The 20,974-nt window shown below is 47.9% G+C and overlaps 2 protein-coding genes across 39 annotated transcripts in view; both read left to right on the top strand.

The window, feature by feature from the left end:
• CWC25 (CWC25 spliceosome associated protein homolog) overlaps positions 1-6,434 on the top strand; it is a 33,892-nt gene extending 27,458 nt beyond the window's left edge. The window contains exons 8-10 of the mRNA XM_028836432.2: positions 215-313; positions 4,703-4,864; positions 5,383-6,434. Of these exons, the coding sequence (XP_028692265.1) occupies positions 215-313; positions 4,703-4,864; positions 5,383-5,497 (376 nt within the window). The 3' untranslated portion in view covers positions 5,498-6,434. The remainder of the gene's footprint in view (positions 1-214; positions 314-4,702; positions 4,865-5,382) is intronic.
• A 1,232-nt stretch (positions 6,435-7,666) lies between these two features.
• The window catches only part of PIP4K2B (phosphatidylinositol-5-phosphate 4-kinase type 2 beta), a 43,878-nt gene continuing 30,570 nt past the window's right edge, over positions 7,667-20,974 (top strand). For 29 of the 38 annotated variants that reach the window (XR_013406683.1, XR_013406682.1, XR_013406679.1 and 26 more), the window contains exon 1: positions 8,044-8,338. Coding sequence is in view for 3 of the 38 variants with exons in the window: in XM_077971505.1 (XP_077827631.1) it covers positions 8,180-8,338 (159 nt within the window). In the remaining 35 variants the exon portion in view is untranslated. Of the gene's footprint in view, positions 8,339-20,125; positions 20,243-20,974 lie in introns of all 38 variants that reach the window. The other 9 variants (XR_013406685.1, XR_013406687.1, XR_013406684.1 and 6 more) reach the window with 5 other exon arrangements.

The raw sequence follows: 20,974 nt of genomic DNA, 5'->3' as shown, positions 1-20,974 counted from the left end.
CTCAGGCATCCAAAGCTACGTATCTGTAGGTGTATACTGTGCTTTGGGAGCTCTGGGTGAGTCTGACATCAAACCCTATACCTTTATTTTTCTCATACTTGTGCCCTCTGCTTAGATTATACCTCTAAGACCATTAGCTCATCTTGCATTGTTTGAGAGATTCAATGTAAGCCCCTGGATTAAAAAGGCTTTTTCCTCTCTGTGTCTGTTACAGGCACAACTCTAAGGTGAACAGGAGAGAGACAGGCCAAACTAGGAGCCCATCACCTAAAAAAGAGGTCTACCAAAGGCGACATGCTCCCGGATATACCAGGTGAGTCAGGAGCCTAGTTGATTAACTTCACATTCTGCAGGCCTGAATCTAGAAGGGGCCCAAACCAGGGCAAATGGATAATCCATCATTACCTTTTCGACAAACCAACTTTTATTTATCTTGTCAGCCTGTAAGGGTCTGCGTCCCCTACCTCTAGCCATGTGAGGCACATTGAAAGGGCAAGGTAAGGCTGGGCATGGTGGCTCATGCTTGTAATCCCAGCAGTTTGGGAGGCTGAGGTGGGTGGATCACCTGAGGTCAGGAGTTAGAGATCATCCTGACCAACATGGTGAAACCCCGTCTCTACTAAAAATATAAAATTAGTTGGTCATGGTGGCGCATGCCTGTAATCCCAGCTATTTGGGAGGCTGAGACAGGAGAATTGCTTGAACCCAGGTATCGGAGGTTACAGTGAGTCGAGATCGCACCACTGCACACCAGCCCAGGCGACAGTGCGAGACTTCATCTCCAAAAAAAAGAAAAAAAAAAAATCTCGGCCGGGCGCGGTGGCTCAAGCCTGTAATCCCAGCACTTTGGGAGGCCGAGACGGGCGGATCACGAGGTCAGGAGATCGAGACCATCCTGGCTAACACGGTGAAACCCCGTCTCTACTAAAAAGTACAAAAAACTAGCCGGGCGAGGTGGCGAGCGCCTGTAGTCCCAGCTACTCGGGAGGCTGAGCCAGGAGAATGGCATAAACCCGGGAGGCGGAGCTTGCAGTGAGCAGAGATCCGGCCACCGCACTCCAGCCTGGGTGACAGAGCAAGACTCCGTCTCAAAAAAAAAAAAAAAAAATCTCTTTACAAAAACCAAGCCAGACACAGTGGTCCATGCTTGTAATCCCAGCGCTTTGGGAGGCTAAGGCAAGGAGGATCATTTAAGGTCAAGGGATTAAGGTTGCAGTGAGCTATGATCAAGCCACTGCAGTTTTGCTTGGGTGACAGAGCAAGACCCTGTCTCTTAAATTACAAAAAAAAAACCCCTCAATTATTCTTGCTGGGTGTGGTGGCTCATACCTGTAATCCCAGCAGTTTGAGAGGCCAAGGCAGGAGGATCACTTGAGGCCAGGAGTTCCAGACCAGTCTGAGCACATAATAAGACACTATCTCTAAAAAAATTATTTTAAAAACATTAAAAAAAAACAAAAGCTAGTAGTTCTTTGCTCTGCCTGACCCCACTTTCAGTCATGCTACCCAAAGGCAACTACTTTCAGCTTTTTCAGTAGTTTCTTTTCATACTATGTATTCCTAAAAATACAAATATGTTGCTGCCTCTTCATCCATCAATTTTAGATACTAGATATTTTCTTTTTTCTTTCTTCTTTTTTTTTTTGAGACAGCATCTCGCTCTGTCTCTCAGGCTGGAGCGCAGTGCCACAATCTTGGCTCACTACAACTTCTGCCTCCTGGGTTCAAGTGATTCTTCTGTCCCAGCCTCCCTAGTAGCTGGGACTACAGGCACACGATGCCATGCCCAGCTATTTTTTTGTTTTTTTTTTTTGAGATGGAGTTTCACTCTTGTTGCTGAGGCTGGACTGCAATGACCGAATCTCGGCTTACCACATCCTCTGCCTCCTGGGCCCAAGTGATTCTCTCGCCTCAGCCTCCCAAGTAGCTGGGATTACAGCATGCGCCACCACGCCCAGCTAAGTTTTGTATTTTTAGTAGAGACGGGCTTTCTCTATGTTGGTCAGGCTGATCTCGAACTCCCAACCTCAGGTGATCTGCCTGCCTTGGCCTCCCAGAGTGCCACCGTGCCCAGCCTTTTTTTTTGAGATCGAGTCTCGCTCTATTGCCCAGGCTGCTGTGCAGTGGCATGATCTTGGCTCACTGCAACATCTGCCTCCTGGGTTCCAGCAATTCTCCTGCCTCAGCTTCTTGAGTAGCTGGGACTACAGGCACATGCCACCATGCCCAGCTAATTTTTGTATTTTTTAGTAGAGATGAGGTTTCACCATATTGGTCAGGCTGGTCTTGAACTCTTGACATCAGGTGATCTGCCCGCTGCGGCCTCCCGAAGTGTTGGGATTACAGGCATGAGCCACAGCACCTGACCCTAATTTTTGTATTTTTAGTTTATATGGGGTTTCAATGTGTTGCTCAGGCTGGTCTCGAACTCCTGAGCTCAGGCAATCCACCTGCCTTGGCCTCCCAAAGTGTTAGGATTACAGGTGTGAGCCACCGCACCTGGCCAGATCTTAGATATATTCTTACTGTTTTATTCTTTTATTTTATTTTTTTGAGACGGAGTGTCACTCTGTTGCCCAGGCTGGAGTGCAGTGGTGCGATCTTGGCTCACTGCAAGCTCCACCTCCCAGGTTCACGCCATTCTCCTGCCCCAGCCTCCCGAGTAGCTGGGACTACAGGTGCCCGCCACCACGCCCAGCTAATTTTTTGTATTTTTAGTAGAGACAGGGGTTTCACTGTGTTAGCCAGGATGGTCTTGATCTCCTGACCTCATGATCTACCTGCCTTGGCCTCCCAAAGTGCTAGGATTACAGGCGTGAGCCAATGTGCCCAGCCCAGATATTTTCTTACTGGTATAGTAAATAATCTCTTAGTGTAAATGAGCTTTCATACACTCCTTGTCCCATGTTTCTTCTATCCCTATCTTTTCAGTATGGTTATATCAGAATTTTTGGTTCAATTAGTATGTGGATTCATACTTGTATGATATATAAATATTGTTTACTGATACTTTTCATTCCTAAGCCAAGCAGAATATAGAGGTTACATTTCCTTTCTTGTATGATGTGTGTATTTTTTCCTAGTGTCAGTATTTGCTTCCTACAATCTAAACCATGTCTTTGAGTTCTAGGAAATTTTCTTGTATTATTTCTTTGATAACTTCTTTATTCTCCCTACAAAGTCTCACTGTGTTGCCTAGGTTGGAGTGCATTGGGGCGATCATGGCTCACTGCAGCCTCAAACTCCTGGGTTCAACTGATCCCCCTACCTCAGCCTTCCAATTAGTTGGGGGTACAAGGGTATGCCACCACGCCCAGCTAATTAAAAATAAATTTTTTTTTTTTTTTTAGCAGAGATGGGAGGTCTCACTTTGTTACCTAGGCTGGTCTCAAACTCTTGGACTCAAGCAATCCTCCTGCCTAAGCCTCCCAAAGTGGTGGGATTACGGGCTAGAGCCACTATGCCTGGCAGTCGTTTTCGTTTTTTTTTTAAAGTCTCCTACTCTCATTTGAATGCTCTAATATCTTTCATTTATTATCTCTGAAGCAGATTTATTTATTTATTTATTATTATTATTTTTTTTTGAGATGGAGTCTCGCTCTGTCGCCCAGGCTGGAGTGCAGTGGTGCAATCTCGGCTCACTGCAACCTCCGCCTCCTGGGTTCACGCCATTCTGCCTCAGCCTCCCCAGTAGCTGGGACTATAGGCGCTCGCCACTATGCCCAGTTTTTGTAATTTTTTGTATTCTTTAGTAGAGACAGGGTGTCACTGTGTTAGCCAGGATGGTCTCGATCTCCTGACCTCGTAATCCATCCGCCTCAGCCTCCCAAAGTGCTGGGATTACAGGCGTGAGCCACCGCGCCCGGCCTCTGAAGCAGATTTTTAATAGTAAATTGTTTTTTGTTTGGAGGGTTTTTTTTTTTTTTTTTTTTTTTGAGACAGAGTCTCGCTCTGTTGCCCAGGCTGGAGTGCAGTGGTGCGATCTTGGCTCACTGCAACCTCTGCCTCCAAGGTTCGAGTGATTCTCCTGCCTCAGCCTCCCAAGTAGCTGGGATTACAGGTACACACCACCACACCTGGCTTATTTTTGTAATTTTAGTAGAAACAGGGTTTCCCCACATTGGCCAGGCTGGTCTCGAACTCCTGACATCAGGTGATCTGCCTGCCTCGGCCTCCCAAAGTGCTGGGATTACAGGCGTGAGCCTCTAGGCCTGGCCCTATTTATTATTTTCTGAGGCTAAGTTATTCTTCAACTTCTGGCTTCTAGCTTAGTCCTAAAGTAATGTACTCACAGGCTGTGTCATGAATTTCTAGTCTCCAATGGGTAGTTAGATGGTAGATGTTAACATTTACATGGATAACCTAGACTTCTGTTCTTTGGTAAATTGTTGAGCAAACCATTGGGATATAATTACTACAGGTTTAGGTTCCTGATGAGTTCCCAATTTATTTCATATTTCATATTTCATAATAATCACTCTAGAGATTACTGAGTGAGATTATGGAATACTTTACTAAAAGCCTTTGAAATTTGGATGAAACCTCCTGACCAGGATGTTAGAAGGAAACTCAGGCTGGCCTTGCACTTGGAGAGAGCAGTGAACTGGAGAGCTTGGGGTGCTACCTGGCTTCTGTGCTTCTTGTGCTACTTCTGTGTTTTTTGCTGGGAGAGACCTGATCGGATGGTTTCTGTGCTCAACAGAAAACTCTCCGCAGAGGAATTAGAGCGAAAACGGCAAGAGATGATGGAAAACGCCAAATGGCGGGAGGAGGAGAGACTGAACATCCTCAAGAGGCACGCTAAAGATGAGGAACGGGAGCAGAGGCTAGAGAAGCTGGACTCCCGGGATGGGAAGTTCATCCAGTGAGTGCATCTTCTTCCTGCCGGGGGCTTTCATGGGGAAGGTCTTAAGATGGCAGGCTGGCAGGTGGTTCACGTTCCAGTGTTTCTGTGTTTGCACATGGAGCCCAGCCTTGTGCAACGAGGCTGCTAGTTACAGGCATTGTAACCTTGGCTGCTACTCCTCGTTTCTGACCACACAGTGGGATGTTTTTCATTTGAGGGGAGGAAAAGTGAATTTGGTATTTTCTAAATCATTGAAATTCCTTGACCTTCCTTTTAAATAAGAATTCATGGCCCAGGAAGCCTTTTTCCAATGAGGCTTTGACTTATTTTGCAAAACAGATACATTTTCCCTCATGGACACTGGTTTAAAAACATTTGGTTCCAGGTGGAGTCACTCAAGTTATCTATGGGGGCTTAAAAGAGGTTGTGGTTTTACAGCTGCTCTATGGCTAACAACCCATTTCCTCTGAAACTGCCAGAATAGTTGACCGATTGAAAATGTTTTTGACTTCCATTTGCCTGTCTTCTCTTCCTAGCCGCATGAAGCTGGAGAGTGCATCTACTTCCTCCCTGGAGGATCGGGTGAAGCGGAATATCTACTCTCTACAGAGAACTTCGCTAGCTCTGGAGAAGAACTTTATGAAAAGATGAAAACTGTCCCCTCTCTTACTGGTTTTCCTGCATTTTCCAGGGAAGCTGCTGACCCCTTAATTCTCTTTATAAGAGTTCGAATGACTTCTTTCACAGATATCAAACCACCACTGTTCAAAGTGACCCTGCTCCATCCAGTCCTGGAACAGCTCACTTCCTTTGTGAGCTAGTGTAACTTGCTTTGTGGGACACTCAGTAACTTTGGGTTTTGACTCTTGAATGGGTGGGCACGGGACCATCTTGGTGGGAGTGCTTGTGCCGCTCTGGAAGGCCGTTCCCTGGGGTTGTGATGTTTATCATGCCACTTCCTTCTTACCTGTGCCAACAGACCTATTTCACTGCCTCAGTGTACACCAGACCCTTCAGAAACCTCTCTGGTGTCACCCAGATAGATTATGCTTACGAGACAAATTCATGTTTACTTGATTCAGAAGATGATGTTGCCGGGCGCGGTGGCTCACGCCTGTAATCCCAGCACTTTGGGAGGCCAAGGCAGGTGGATCACGAGGTCAGGAGATCGAGACCATCCTGGCTAACATGGTGAAAACCCATCTCTACTAAAAATACAAAAAACTAGCCAGACATGGTGGTGGACGCCTGTAGTACCAGCTACTCGGGAGGCTGAGGCAGGAGAATGGCGTGAACCCGGGAGGCGGAGCTTGCAGTGAGCCGAGATCGCACCACTGCACTCCAGCCTGGGCAACAGAGCGAGACTTCATCTCAAAAAAAATAAAAAATTAAAAAAAAAAAGATAATGTGACAGAATGATGTCAGGTTAGGTCAAAGCCAAGGGAGTGACAGAATCTGGAAAATCAAACAATACAAACAGCCCTAAATGAACTGTTAACTATTTGATCTTTGGATGTAAAAGTGTAATGTGTATATGTACAAATGTATAATTCTTACATGCTTTTAAAAAAGGTTGGCTTTGTGAAAATACCTTGTTTGGTCAGTGACTTTACTAGGTAATAGAACCGCATTGAACCTTGATGGCAAGGAATAAAATAAGGCAGGCCAGCTCGTTTTTCTCTGAATCTGGCTGATTTAGGAGGAGCCTGGGTTTATCGACAGGATCTGGAGTATCTTCTTTTCCACTGCTTGCAGTCTCCAATGTAGGCAGTGTAAAGGTATAGTAAAATGATTTTAGGAGTCAGAACCAAATTGCCAATATGCTCCATGGCTCCTAAAGGAAAATAAAATGGAAGCTTTTAATTTCACGGCTTCATTTCTTACTGTGTAAGAAATGAAGATTACAATTACAGATTTTCAGGAGTTGTTTGCTAGTCTCTTTCAGTCAGGTACTAAAAAAACAAAAAAAACCCTCAAGGGGCCCTCTTCTATCTTTACTCCTTTTCCCTTCTCTATTCTTTCACCAGAAGCCCTCATTTGACCAATGAACTCCTAGGCCCTCTTGACCCGCACATTAGCAGGGCGATTTCCTTGTTCTGCTGATTCCTAATTCTGCTTAAAATGTATTTGGATTTCTGTTTTTCAACACTTACGATGCCAGGCACTGTAATGCTTGAAACCCGATCTTTCCCTAGAGAATGTAACGTAAGTTTTTTCATTTAATCACTTCATCATGCTTCCTTATGCCGGGGTTAATTATGTTTATTTTATTAATTGGTAATAAAGGCCACATTTATTTTTGTAACTGTTTAAAGAGCGACCACCTGTGGAGTACCATATTTACGAATTTCCATACAGAAAGAACAACGTTGACCTGTGATTTGTGTCGAATATATGGAGATCCCTCATCTGAGAATTATGTAACAAAGCGTGGGGCAGTTTAGTCAAAGATTTTACGAAATGAGCCAGAGTAAGACGATTAGTGGGATAGGTGTCCGAAGGTGCTGGCGGCCTCTGAGCTCTGACCCTTTGCGGGGAGACCAGGCAGCAGGTGGGTGGGCGCGGGGCCCATTCATAAAAACCAATGTTCCCGGCCTGCTTCTCATTGGCCCTGGGGGAAAGGGGCGTGCCCCGCGGGTGGAGCGCGCCCGGGACCCAGCGGAGTGGGTAGATCCACGCTTGGGTGGAGCGAGGGGGCGTTCCTTGGCTTTCCAGGCTGGACTTCCTCTTCCCCTGGCTGCGTCCCTCCTCTCCCCCGGGGTGGGCATGGTACGTCCCGCCCTCCTCGCATTCCCGCCCCTCCTTCCCTTCCGGAGCGGTGGCGTCGCCGCCATCTTGGCATTCGGGTTGAGGGAAAGAGCCAAACCCTGGCGTTGGGGGGCCCAGGCGGGGAGCCCCTCCCGCGATCCACAGCTACGCCTGCCCAGCCCTCCTCCTCTTCCCGCTCCGGTGCGGGGCCCCGAGGCGTTCGGAGGCCAGGCGGGTTTGTGTCAGGCCCGGGGAGGAGGGGCGGGCGGGGCGGCCGCTGCCTCCCCGGGACGGGCCGTACCACGCGAGTGGGGAGGACGGGGCCAGGGGACTGCAGGGCTGCTGCACCGCCTGGGGGCGGGGTGCGGAGCGGGCCGGCCGGCTCCCCGGGGCGGGGCGGGAGGGCGGGGCGTGGGGCGGACGGAACCACCGGGGCGGGGTGGGGAGGTAACGGGACGGGCGCGACCATGGTGCGGTAAGGGAGCGGGGGTGGGGATCGGTCCGGGGGAGGCCTGAGGCCGCTGGCTTGTGCGCTGTCTCCACCGCCCCCCTTTCGCCGCCGCCGCCGCCGCCGCCGCCCCGGGCATGTCGTCTAACTGCACCAGCACCACGGCGGTGGCGGTGGCGCCGCTCAGCGCCAGCAAGACCAAGACCAAGAAGAAGCATTTCGTGTGCCAGAAAGTGAAGCTATTCCGGGCCAGCGAGCCGATCCTCAGCGTCCTGATGTGGGGGGTGAACCACACGGTAACCAGCTCCTGCGCGCCCCTCTGAGCGCGGCCCCGCGCGCTCCCACGCCCCCCGCAGCCCTGGGCCTTTGCCCCGCAGGCCCTGCCGGTGACGCTTGCCACCCCTCGCCAAGCCACTTGCACGCCCACCCCACCCTTGCACGCCGTTCGGCCCCGTGTACACTCCCCGCACTCCACGCGAGGCCTGGTGTCTCTGTAGTCTGCCGTCGCCACCTCCCCTTCCCTCCAGCCCTTCTGGCTTTCTGCGTGTGGCGTGCTCGCTTGGGGCAGCCCTGGAGCGCAAAGGCAAGGCCTGGGTGCAGTGGAGTCGCTTTCATCCCTGCACCTTCTCCTCTTACTCCCTCACCCTATTTGTTGCATGTATATTTCCTCTTGTTCCTTATAGCCGGCTGCCAGCTTTGTCAAGTAGCAGTGGTCTGCCCAAATAGTCCTCTCTTTCTGATCGTTTGTTGTGGCTGCTCAAATTTTCCTATCCTCCAGGCCTCCTTACCCTTGAATGTAGAACTCCACCCTGGGTTTCCTTTTTTTTTTCTCTTGAACAAGATGTATTAACTGGAGAAGCTTAGGCTTCCTTGAAGCAGACACTTTACCCAGGTGTCTCCGGGTTAGGGAGAAGAGAGAATGGCTATTAACCATTTGAGAGAAGAGGATGCCTGGTTATAAGGAGGGACTATTCATAGTAGAAATAATATGACTTCCCATAGTTTTTGAAGGTGATCATTTCAAAGATGTTGACTTATCTGTTGTGTGGATGCAAGGGTGTGATGATGCATAGTGATTATGGCCCTAGATAGGAGAGATCGGTCCCCTGGGTCCTTAGGGTGCTTTGAGATTGTTCAACAGCCCCTGCCAGGAAGTTGGATGCTGACGGTGTTTGAGCTGGAAGACTGTTTATGTGGTGTTTGTTCAGGGTCTTTCTTCTCCCTTTTCCAACCACTTGCTCTTTGCCTTCTGACCATTTCTTTATGAATCCCCACACTAGGAATGAGCAAAGGAAGTCAAAGGACCCGAAACACCAACTTCACTAACTAGAATTTTGGAATAAGGAGGATCAAGCTTGGGTTTCCTGTGGATTTCAGTTCTTTAGGTTCACTTGTGAGTGCTTGAAATTGCCCACAAGACCAAGCGATGACAAAGAGGGCCAGCAAGACTTTACATTGCTTTGGCAGAGGGGCTGAAGGTGCCTTTGGGTGGAGATGGATGAACCGTAATCTGAGCTAGGGTTTTAGATCTTGACCTGTCATTTAGAAAAGTGCACGTGTAAATTGAGGTCTCTGTGGTTTCTTGGTCTTGGGCAGGTTACTGTTTTCACTGTCATCACTGGTGTTAGTGAGGGTCCTGCCAGGATAGGGAGTACCAGTGGTATAATGCCCAGACCTCTAGGAGCTGCTTCGGGCCAACAATCCAGCCCAGTTTGTGACTCGGTCTTCCTGCTGCCCCAGGGGTTATCTGACAGCATTTCTAGGGAAACTGGGTGATCAGAATATGAACCCCATGTCCCTTTCTGGAAGTCACTCCTTGATTTTGTTCTGCATCCTGCTTCTCACTCTACCAGGCCTCTCTCTGCCAGTTCTGTTTCTCACAGAAAGCAACCCGTCTGTAGAGAACTGGTAGAGGCCTGAGAGTCAGGTGTATTACAGCTAGCCACAAGGAACTTCGGGTCCCTCATTTTACACATGAAGAAAAGGAGGCCTCGGGTGGAGGATTAGCTTGCCTGTGGTCACAGCAAGAGATGCCACTCATTGTCTAGCACCATGGGACTGTATCAGCCAAGGGTGGTGCCTGAGTGGCTGGTCTTGTTTTCTTTGCCTCCTGTTGCTTTTTCTCTCTCTCAGCCAAGTCTCAGGATAGATGGGAAGTTATAGTCTGGTTAGAGAAGGTGAGTGTATGCTCTGGGTTATGTGCCTATGCATGTCAGGTCCTGGGAGTGTGTGTGATGCATGGTGTTCCGATAGGCAGGCATGAGTCTGTCCAGATGTGGGTATGAAGCTTCTCAATAGCTGATGATTAGGTATCTGTGAGTCCTACTCTCTTGGACAAAGTGGTCATCTTTTTTCTTTGCTAACTTTAAGTTGAAAGTTTGTTTGAGGGGCTAGTTGGAAGGGCATTGACTTTAAGCAAGATCTGTGCAGCTGGACATAATGAACAGGCATCTCATGGGAACTTCCCACCACTGCCCTGGACAGGCTACGCTTCAGAGGCCAGTTAGTCCTAAGTTTTACTGCTTCATCCTGGTCTGCAGTAAGGTCTAGTACTTCAGTGTCCCCATTTGGAAACTGGAGACATCTGCCTAGAAGAAGAGTGTATAATCTTGCGCTTGTCTAAGGGATCAGGGCCACATTGCCGTCGGTGGACTGCTGCACTTTTTTGGAGATTTCCCCCCTTCAAAAAAAGCCTACTTTGTAACATTTTGTCATCTGAGATTTCAGATACTGCCTTTTCTTTTTTTTTTTTTTTTTTTTTTTGAGACGGAGTCTCGCTCTGTCGCCCAGGCTGGAGTGCAGTGGCCGGATCTCAGCTCACTGCAAGCTCCGCCTCCCGGGTTCACGCCATTCTCCTGCCTCAGCCTCCCGAGTAGCTGGGACTACAGGCGCCCGCCACCTCGCCCGGCTAGTTTTTTGTATTTTTTTAGTAGAGACGGGGTTTCACCGTGTTAGCCAGGATGGTCTCGATCTCCCGACCTCGTGATCCGCCCGTCTCGGCCTCCCAAAGTGCTGGGATTACAGGCTTGAGTCACCGCGCCGGCGATACTGCCTTTTCTTTAGTTTCTCACCTGTTTAGGCATGCTAGTAGTCTGTGGCTAATGGTGTATCAGATAGGAACGATGGATATGTCTTTACAGCAAAAGTTAGTTACCCTTTCATGAGGTGATTGGTTTACTTCTAGGTGGAAAAAGAGAGGACTTTGAACTTGGTGTTATCACAGAAGCTGCTCTCATGGACGAGAGCCCGTGGATTTTGTGGAGGAAGAATGTGTAGGAAACAAGGAGAAAAGTCAGAAGACTTTGCACCTGTCAGGGAAGAACTAGTGAAGAGCGAAAACCAGTGTTTTAGTGGATGAAATACAGTTCCAAGGGTTTGGAATTAGGGAAGAGATGGCCTCAGAGAGGAGCATGGAGACTATGGGAGGTAGACCTGGCTTGATACTTGTTGGCCATTTTAAGAACCAGGTATGTGTGAAACCTTACCATGGGGATCAGAGGAGCAGGAGCAGTTGATGGTAACTCTGTATTTAACCATTTGAGGAACTGTCAAACTGTTCTCTAAAGTGGCTGTACCATTTTACATGTCTACCAGCAGTGTATAAGAGTTCCGGTATCTCTGCATCCTTGTCAACACTTGTTACTGTCTTTTTAAAGACATTAAAGTCATTCTGTTGGGTGTGAATTGGTATCACATTGTGATTTCTTTTTTTTTTTTTTTCCGAGACAGAGAGTCTCACTCTGTCGCCCAGGCTGGAGTGCAGTAGTGTGATCTCGGCTCACTGCAACCTCCGCCTCCTGGGTTCAAGCAATTCTCCTGCTTCAGCTTCCTCAGTAGCTGGGATTACAGGCACCTGCCACCACGCCCGGCTAATTTTTGTATTTTAGTAGAGATGAGGTTTCACCATGTTGGCCAGGCTAGTCTCAAACTCCTGACCTCAGGTGATCCACCTGCCTCAGCCTCCCGAAGTGCTGGGATTACAGGCATGAGTCACTGCACCCAGCCTCATTGTGACTTTGATTGGCATTTCTGTGATAGCTAATGATGTTGAGCATCTTTTCATGTACTTATTGGCCATTTATACATATTCTTTTTTTTTTTTTTTTTTTTTGAGACGGAGTCTCGCTGTGTCTCCCAGGCTGGAGTGCAGTGGCGTGATCTCGGCTCACTGCAAGCTCCGCCTCCCGGGTTCACGCCATTCTCCCGCCTCAGCCTCCCAAGTAGCTGAGACTACAGGCGCCCGCCACCACGCCCGGCTAGTTTTTTGTATTTTTAGTAGAGACGGGGTTTCACCATGTTAGCCAGGATAGTCTCGATCTCCTGACCTCGTGATCCACCCGCCTCGGCCTCCCAAAGTGCTGGGATTACAGGCTTGAGCCACCGCGCCCGGCCTACATATTCTTTTCTTTGTTTTTTTCCTTGAGACAGTCTTGCTCTGTCACCCAGGCTGGAGTGCCACGATCTCGGTTCACTGTAACCTCCACCTCCTGGGTTCAAGTGATTCTCCTGCCTCAGCCTCCTGAGTACCTGGGATTACAGGTACCCGCCACCACGCCCCGCTAACTTGTGTATTCTTAGCAGATACGGGGTTTCACCATGTTGGCCAGGCTGGTCTCAAACTACTGACCTCAGGTGATCCACCTGCCTTGGCTTCCCGGAGTGCTGGGATTACAGGCGTGCGCCTGGCCTGTACATTTTCTTTTTGTTGTTGTTGTAGAGACAGGGTCTCACTTTGTTGTCCAGGCTGGTCCTGAACTCCTGGCCTCAAGTGGTCCTCCTGCCTTGGCCTCCAAAAGGACTGGGATTGCAGGCATGAGCCACCATCCCCAGCCTTCACTGGTATCTTTTCTTTGGAGATTGTCTATTAAATTCTTTGCCCATTTACAAAAATCTTTTTGCCCATTATTAAATTGGGTTGTCTTCTTATTATTGCGTTATAAGAATTCTTTTTATATTCTAGATACAGGTCCCTTATCATATATATGATTTGCAAATATTTTATCCCATTCATTGAGTTGTCTTTTTCATTTTTCTTTTTTTTTTTTTGAGATAGAGTTTTTGCTCTGTCGCCCTGGCTGAAGTGCAGTGGCACAATCTTGGCTCACTGCAGCCTCGGCCTCCCAGCTTCAAGCAATTCTCCTGCCACATTCTTCTGAGTAGCTGGGATTGCAGGGACCCGCCACCACACCAGGCTAATTTTTGTATTTTTAGTAGAGATGGGGTTTTGCCGTGTTGGCCAGACTGGTCTCGAACTCCTGGCCTCAAGCAATCCCCCCGCCTCGGCCTCCCAAAGTGGTGGGATTACAGGCATGAGCCACTGCACCTGACCTGCCTTTTTCATTTTTCTTATGGTATCTTTTGAAGTTCAAGTTTTTACCTTTAATAAAGTCCAATTTATCTGTTTTTTTGTTGTGTGTGCTTTTGGTGTTATATCTAAGAAGACGTTGCCTAACCCAAGGTCATGAAGATTTACTCGTTTGTTTTGTTCTCAAACTTCTGGCCTCAAGTAGTCCTCCCAACTAGAGTTTCAGCTCTTTCTTTCTTTTTTTATTTTATTTTATTTTATTGTGGTCAGAACATTTAACATGAGATCTACTCTCATAACAAAATTTTAGGTGTACATTTATGTTATTGATGACCATGGGAACAGTGTCATAGCGCAGCTCTCTAGAGCGTATTCATCTCGCTTGACTGAAACTTTATGCCTACTGATTAACTCCCCATCTCCCCGTGCCCCCAGCCCCTGGCAACCACCATTCCACTCTTTGTTTCTGTGAATTTGACTGTTTTGAAACCTGATATAAGGAGAATCATGCAATATATGTCTTTCTGCAACTAGCTGATCTCACTTAGCGTAATGTCCTCAAGGTTCGTCCATGTTGCATATTGCAGAATTTCCTTCTTTTATTAAGGCTGAATAGTATTCTGTTGTATATGTGTACCACATTTTCTTTATCATCTGCTGATGGATTTGTTTTCACATCTTAGCTCTTGTGAATAGTGCTGGAGTATGTATAGTTTTAGCTCTTACGTTTAAGTCTGTAATCCATTTTGAGTTCACTTTTGGGTATGGTGTGAGGGACAGATTTATTCTTTAGTCTGCTCAATTTCTCTCCTACATTCCACCCCAGTTCTGTTCTGTCCATACATTTTCTTTCTTTTTTTTGAGGCAGAGTCTTGCACTCTCGCCCAGGCTGAAGTGCAGTGGCACAATCATGGCTCAGTGAAGCCTCTGCCTCCCCAGGCTCAGGTGATTCTCCTGCCTTAGCCACCCGAGTAGCTGGGACTACAGGCACATGCCACCTCACCTGACTAATTTTTGTATTTTTTGAAGAGTCGGGGTTTTGCCATGTTGCCCAGGCTGGTGGCTGGTCTTGAACTCCTGGGCTTAAGCGATTTGCCTGCCTCGGTCTTCCAAAGTGCTAGGATTACAGGCATGAGCCACCGACCTCCTTTACCTGTCTTTTTCTCTTGCCCTACTGCTTTATAGATCTTCAGAGGGGACTGGCGTGGTGGCGCATGCCTGTAATCCTAGCACTTTGGGAGGCCAAGGCAGGTAGATCACCTGAGGTCAGGAGTTCAAGACCAGCCTTGCCAACATGGTGAAACCCTGTCTCTACTAAAAATACAAAAATTAGCCGGGCATGGTGGCGCATGTCTGTAATCCCAGCTACTTGGGAGGCTGAGGCAGGAAAATTGCTTGAACCCGGGAGATGGAGGTTGCAGTGAGCCAAGATCGCGCCATTGCACTCCAGCCTGGGTGACAAGAGCAAAAGTCCATCTCAAAAAAAAAAAATAATAATTCTTCGGAGAAGGCAGGGAGCAGTGGCTTATGCCTGTGATCCCAGCACTTTGGGAGGCCGAGTAGGGTGGATCACTTGAGATCAGGAGTTTGACACCAGCCTGGCCAACATGGCAAAACCCTGTCTCTACTAAAAATACAAAAATTTGCCAGGTGTGGTGGCGTGCACCTGTAATCTCAGCTACCCAAGAGGCTGAGGCAGGAGAATGGCTTGAACCCAGGAGACGGAGGTTGCAGTGAGCAGAGATTGTGCCATTGCACTCCAGCCTGGGCAACAGAGCGAGACTCCTTTTCAAAAAAAAATCTTTAGAGAACGTTCCTGCTCAGGCCTTTGAATGAAGTTTCTTTTAGCAGGCCTTCCCACCTCACAGGGAACAGTGGGACTCAAATAGCGGGAGAAGGAGAAAGCAAGATATGGAAAGGAGGAGTAAACACGGGTAGATTTATTGGCTCCTGTGGCCCTCTCTTTCTCTCTGGAGTCGCAGTTCTTGCTTTGGACCTCCTCGGGCCTGTGAGTGTATTTCTACCATGTCATGTTTTCTTTTTTTTTTTTTTTTTTTTTTTTGAGACAGAGTCTTGCTCTGTTGCCCAGGCTGGGGTGCAGTGGCCGGATCTCAGCTCACTGCAAGCTCCGCCTCCCGGGTTTACGCCATTCTCCTGCCTCAGCCTCCCGAGTAGCTGGGACTACAGGCGCTCGCCACCTCGCCCGGCTAGTTTTTTGTATTTTTTAGTAGAGACGGGGTTTCACCGTGTTAGCCAGGATGGTCTCCATCTCCTGACCTCGTGATCCGCCCGTCTCGGCCTCCCAAAGTGCTGGGATTCACAGGCTTGAGCCACCGCGCCCGGCCGCATGTCGTGTGTTCTGATAGTGGCAGGTAAGAAGTGATTGCTGGTGGTGGCCAGCCCACTGCTGAACCGACAACAGAGGACTGGAACACGTCAGGAAACCTGCATGCCTAGTCCAGGCCTCCTGGGTAACAATTCCTATGAAGGTCACACAGGGAAGTGGAGGCTTCTGGACGCAGAAGTTCACCAGACTAGAACTAGCTGCTGAATTTTCATCTCCATGTTGCATATTGCAGAATTTTCTTCTTTTTTTAAAGGCTGAATAGTATTCTGTTATATACGTACAACAGAATCATATCTGGCACTTTGGGAGACTGAGGTGGGTGGGTTGCTTGAGCTCAGGGCTTTGAAACCAGCCTGGGCAACATGGTGAAACCTTGTCACTACTAGAAATACAAAAAATTAGCTGGGTATGGTGGCACACCTGTAGTCCCATCTACTCGGGAGGCTGAGATGGGAGAATCACCTGAGCTCAGGAAGTTGAGGCTGCAGTGAGCTGAGATCGCACTACTGCCCTCCAGTCTGTCTTATGGAAGTGAGATGCTGTCTCAATCAGTCAGTCAGTCAGTCAATAAAGGAATGTTCATCTCCAGTAGATCAGCATAAAGTGAACTCATTGCTGCCGGGCGCGATGGCTCAAGCCTGTAATCCCAGCACTTTGGGAGGCCGAGACGGGCGGATCACGAGGTCAGGAGATCGAGACCATCCTGGCTAATACGGTGAAACCCCGTCTCTACTAAAAATACAAAAAACTAGCCGGGCGAGGTGGCGGGTGCCTGTGGTCCCAGCTACTCGGGAGGCTGAGGCAGGAGAATGGCGTGAACCCGGGAGGCGGAGCTTGCAGTGAGCTGAGATCCGGCCACTGCACTCCAGCCCAGGCGACAGAGCCAGACTCCGTCTCAAAAAAAAAAAAAAAAAAAAAAAAAAAAAAGTGAACTCATTGCTCTTTTTTTTTTTTTTTAAGACAGAGTCTTGCTCTGTTGCCTAGGCTGGAATGCAGTGGTGCGAACTCAACTCATTGCAAGCTCTGCCTCATAGGTTCACGCCATTCTCCTACCTCAGCCTCTCCAGTAGCTGGGACTACAGGCGCCCGCCATCACGCCTGGCTAAATTTTTTTGTATTTTTTATAGTAGAGATGGGGTTTCACTGTGTTAGCCATGATGGTCTCTATCTCCTGACTTCATGATCCGCCTGCTTCGGCCTCCCAAAGTGCTGGGATTACAGGCATGAGCCACTGCACCTGGCCAACTCATTGCTCTTGAATTGTTTCTCACTGAGCTTGGTTAGCCCTCTCATCATTTATGCTGATGGCTCATGGAATTAATCATGTGGATATTCCAAAAACCACTTAAGTGACCTGAGATACAACAGACTTACCCTTCGTATTAAGTTGTATTTAGCATGATATGTGAGTGAGTTGGCATTCCACAAGTGCGCTTCTCCTGGAGGGGAAAGAGTCTGGCCCAGCGTGCTAGAGATAGAAAAGGAAAGGCACATCCTTCTAAAACATTGCTTTAGGAGCTTCTGTGCTTCAAAACCTTTGGTACTACACTCCCTTTTATTTACCAGATAAAGTTTATTCTTCTCTCTCTGGCATTTAAGACTCTCTACAGTCTGGTCCTAGCTTCAGTAGCTCACCTTAACCTAGCGCATCCTCCAGACCATGCGCCTTATGGCACAGGCACACCAGTCTTGCCGTTTTCTTTTCTTCATTTATCCCACTGTTAGCCATCCTTCAGTTCTCAACTCCCTCCTTTTTCCTATCCACACATTCCTCCAAACAACTACTATATGCCAGTCATTGTGCCGGGGACACACAAATGGGTAAGATAGAGTCTCTTCCTTCAAGGGACTCACAGACTCGTTGAGAAACCAGACATGTAGACAAGTAATTACTTAAGTACACATAATATTTAGAACATAAAGATACACAGAGGCGGAAGTAGGTAATTCAACCTGGGTGAGATAAAAAAGCTCTCCCAGAGGAAGTGTCATTTAGCCAGCTCTTGGATGAACCTCTTAGCTTTGTTCCTTCTTCTGTTCCTACTGCCTGTTTTATTGTCTGTCACCTGAACTATTGTAATGGCCCCATAAATGGTCTTGCTGCTGCTTTCCTTTCTCTTTTCCAATCCGTACTTTATTTTTACCCCAGAATTACCTTTCGGTATCACTCATCTGATTGTGTGACTTCCCAGACTTAAACCAGAGAGTGTCCCATTGCCTTTATAGTGAAGTCCAGATTTATCATACTGTGGACAAACTTAAGTTCAAACCCAGACTCTGCCCCTTATTACTAGTATGCTTTGGAGCAATGATTTTTTTTCACTGAGCTTTTCATATCCTGTAAGGTGGGCATCACACTCTCCTTGCAGTGGTATGGATAGAGACAAGGAAGGGAAAATTCTACCTTAGGCAAGGTAGCTAGCCATAGAAAGGATTACACAGCCTAGCATAAAGAGCCCAGGTTTTGGCACCAGACAGGCCTGGGATCAAATCCTGACTGCACATACTATCTGTGTGACTTTCAGAAAGGTACCCTTTTCTCTGAACCTCTTTTGCAAAGTCAAATTAGTAATACTTTATGTGACTGTTAAGTATTACAAGTAATAGAATAGAATATATATGATTTATGTGTGATATATAATGAGGTAAAGCACTGGCCACTTACAGGCATTCAATAAATAGAAGCATCTATTCTATTTATTATAGAATAATAAATATTTATTAATGTGCTAGACTGATTACCTGTCTTTCTGTATTACCTCCCTCCACTCATTATTTCCGTCCTATGATGCTGCCTTCTGTCTCTGGAACCGTCCCTGCAGACGCACTCACCATTTCTAAAATGGGCAGTATACTTTCACAGCTCAGGCTTGATTCTGACTTCCTACGGCCTGGGATTTCCTTCCTTTCATTTTTGGGAGAACTTTCATCCTAGGCTTTACTCAAGTGTGTTTCTCTGTAGCTTCCTCTAGCAACCATCCCCCTCTCCCATGCAGAATCAATACTTACTTTTTTTTTTTTTTTTTTTTTTTTTGAGACAGAGTCTTGTTCTGTCACCCAGGCTGGAGTGCAGTGGCACAATCTCAGCTCATTTCAACCTCTGCCTCCTGGATTCAAGCAATCCTGCCTCACCTTCGTGAGTAGCTGGGACTACAGGCACACGCCACCATGCCCAACTAATTTTTATATTTTTAGTAGAGACTGGGTTTTACCATATTGGCCAGGCTGGGCTTGAACTCCTGGCCTCAGGTAATCTACCTGCCTTGGCCTCCCAAAGTGCTGGGATTATAGGCGTGAGCCACCACGCCCAGCTCTGGAGATGTCTTTTTGTTTTTGTATTCCCAGCTCCTAGCATATAGTAAGGCCCTTGATACACTGAGTAGAAGTAAATTGAATAGAAATTTGGCAGTCTGGCTGGGTGAGGTGGCTCACGCCTGTAATCCCAGCACTTTAGGAGACCAAGGCAGGTGGATCACCTGAGGTTGGGAGTTCAAGACCAGCCTGACCAACATGGAGAAACCCCATCTCTACTAAAAATACAAAATTAGCTGGGCGTGGTGGTGGCACATGCCTTATAATCCTAGCTACTCAGGAGGCTGAGGCAGGAAAGTTGATTGAACGCGGGAGGCGGAGGTTGCAGTGAATGCGCCATCGCACTCTAGCCTGGGCAACAAGAGCAAAGCTCTATCTCAGAAAAAAAAAAAAAAGGCCGGGCGCGGTGGCTCAAGCCTGTAATCCCAGCCCTTTGGGAGGCCGAGACGGGCGGATCACGAGGTCAGAAGATCGAGACCATCCTGGCTAACCTGGTGAAACCCCATCTCTACTAAAAAATACAAAAAACTAGCCAGGCGAGGTGGCGGGCGCCTGTAGTCCCAACTGCACAGGAGGCTGAGGCAGGAGAATGGCGTAAACCCGGGAGGCGGAGCTTGCAGTGAGCTGAGATCCGACCACTGCACTCCAGCCTGGGCAACAGAGCGAGACTCCGTCTCAAAAAAAAAAAAAAAAAAATTGGCAGTCTGAGCCAGATTAGGAAAGACCTTGAATGCCAGGCTAAGCAGTTAAAACTTTACCCTGAGGTTGATGATGAGCCGTGGAAGATTTCTAAGCAGGAGTGTAACATGATCTTGTAGATTTTTCCAATGTCAAGTGCTCTTGGTGCAATACCAGGAGAGGCATTAGGTGCCTTGTTTCTGGCCTGCTGTGTGAGGACTGGGAGCCTGACCCTCTGACCATGCTGGCCTCATCCTTCTCTGAGCCTCTGCTGTTCTTGATGTCTGTAACCCTGGATTCTCACTTAATTGTATACTGCTTTGACTTTGAGTGGTGTCAGGGGATTTTCTCATCTCTCTGATGAGATTATAAGCCTCCTGTTTCTTTTGCGTGTACAACACTTTCTCCCCTTGTGTTCTCCTTCTCCCACACACCTAACAGAATGAAGCACATAGTAGATATTTCAATAGGAACTGTTCAACTGAAATGGAAAAGAACATAATAATATGGCTAATTCCTACAGTGAATCATCTACGTGTGGCCTAGTAGAAATGAGGGGTAAGTCTCCCCTAGTTGAGATATGGATTGTTCACCAATATTAGCTGAGTTAAAAATTTCCTAGGCTGAGCCAGGCACGGTGGCTTGCGTCTGTAATCCCAGCACTTTGGGAGGCTGAGGCGGGCAGATCACGAAGTCAGGAGTTTGAGACCAGCCTGACCGACATGGTGAAACCCCATCTCTACTAAAAAGACAAAAATTAGCAGGGTGTGGTGACATGTGCCTGTAATCCCAGCTACTCAGGAGACTGAGGCAGGAGAATCACTTTAACCCACGAGGCAGAGGTTGCAGTGAGCCGAGATTCTGTCACTGCACTCCAGCCTGGGCAACAGAGCGAGACTCGGTCTCAAAAAAAAAAAAAAAAAAAAAAAAAAAAAATTCCTAGACCAGGCACAGTGGCTCATGCTTGTAATCCCAGCACTTTGGGAGGCCAAGGCAGGTAGATTACTTGAGGTCAGGGATTCGAGACCAGCCTGGCTAACGTGTCTCTACTAAAAATATAAAAGTTAGCCAGGCATGGTGGCACCTGCTTGTAATCCCAGTTGCTTGGGAGGCTGAGGCAGGAGGATCGCTTGAGCCCTGTGGCAGAGGTTGCAGTGAGTCAAGATCGCACCTCTGCACTGCAGTCTGGGCAACAGAGTGAGACTGTGTCTCGGAAGGAAAAAAAAAGAACATTTCCTGCTATTGGGATATATAATCAACAATAGAGATGAAGTGAGAACAAGACTTAGA

This window comes from Macaca mulatta, chromosome 16 (genome assembly GCF_049350105.2).
Source record: "Macaca mulatta isolate MMU2019108-1 chromosome 16, T2T-MMU8v2.0, whole genome shotgun sequence".
Classification (NCBI taxonomy): Eukaryota; Metazoa; Chordata; class Mammalia; order Primates; family Cercopithecidae; genus Macaca; species Macaca mulatta.
The sequence above is the reverse complement of the archived record's forward strand: the minus strand, read 5'-3'. Positions and strand labels throughout refer to the sequence as shown.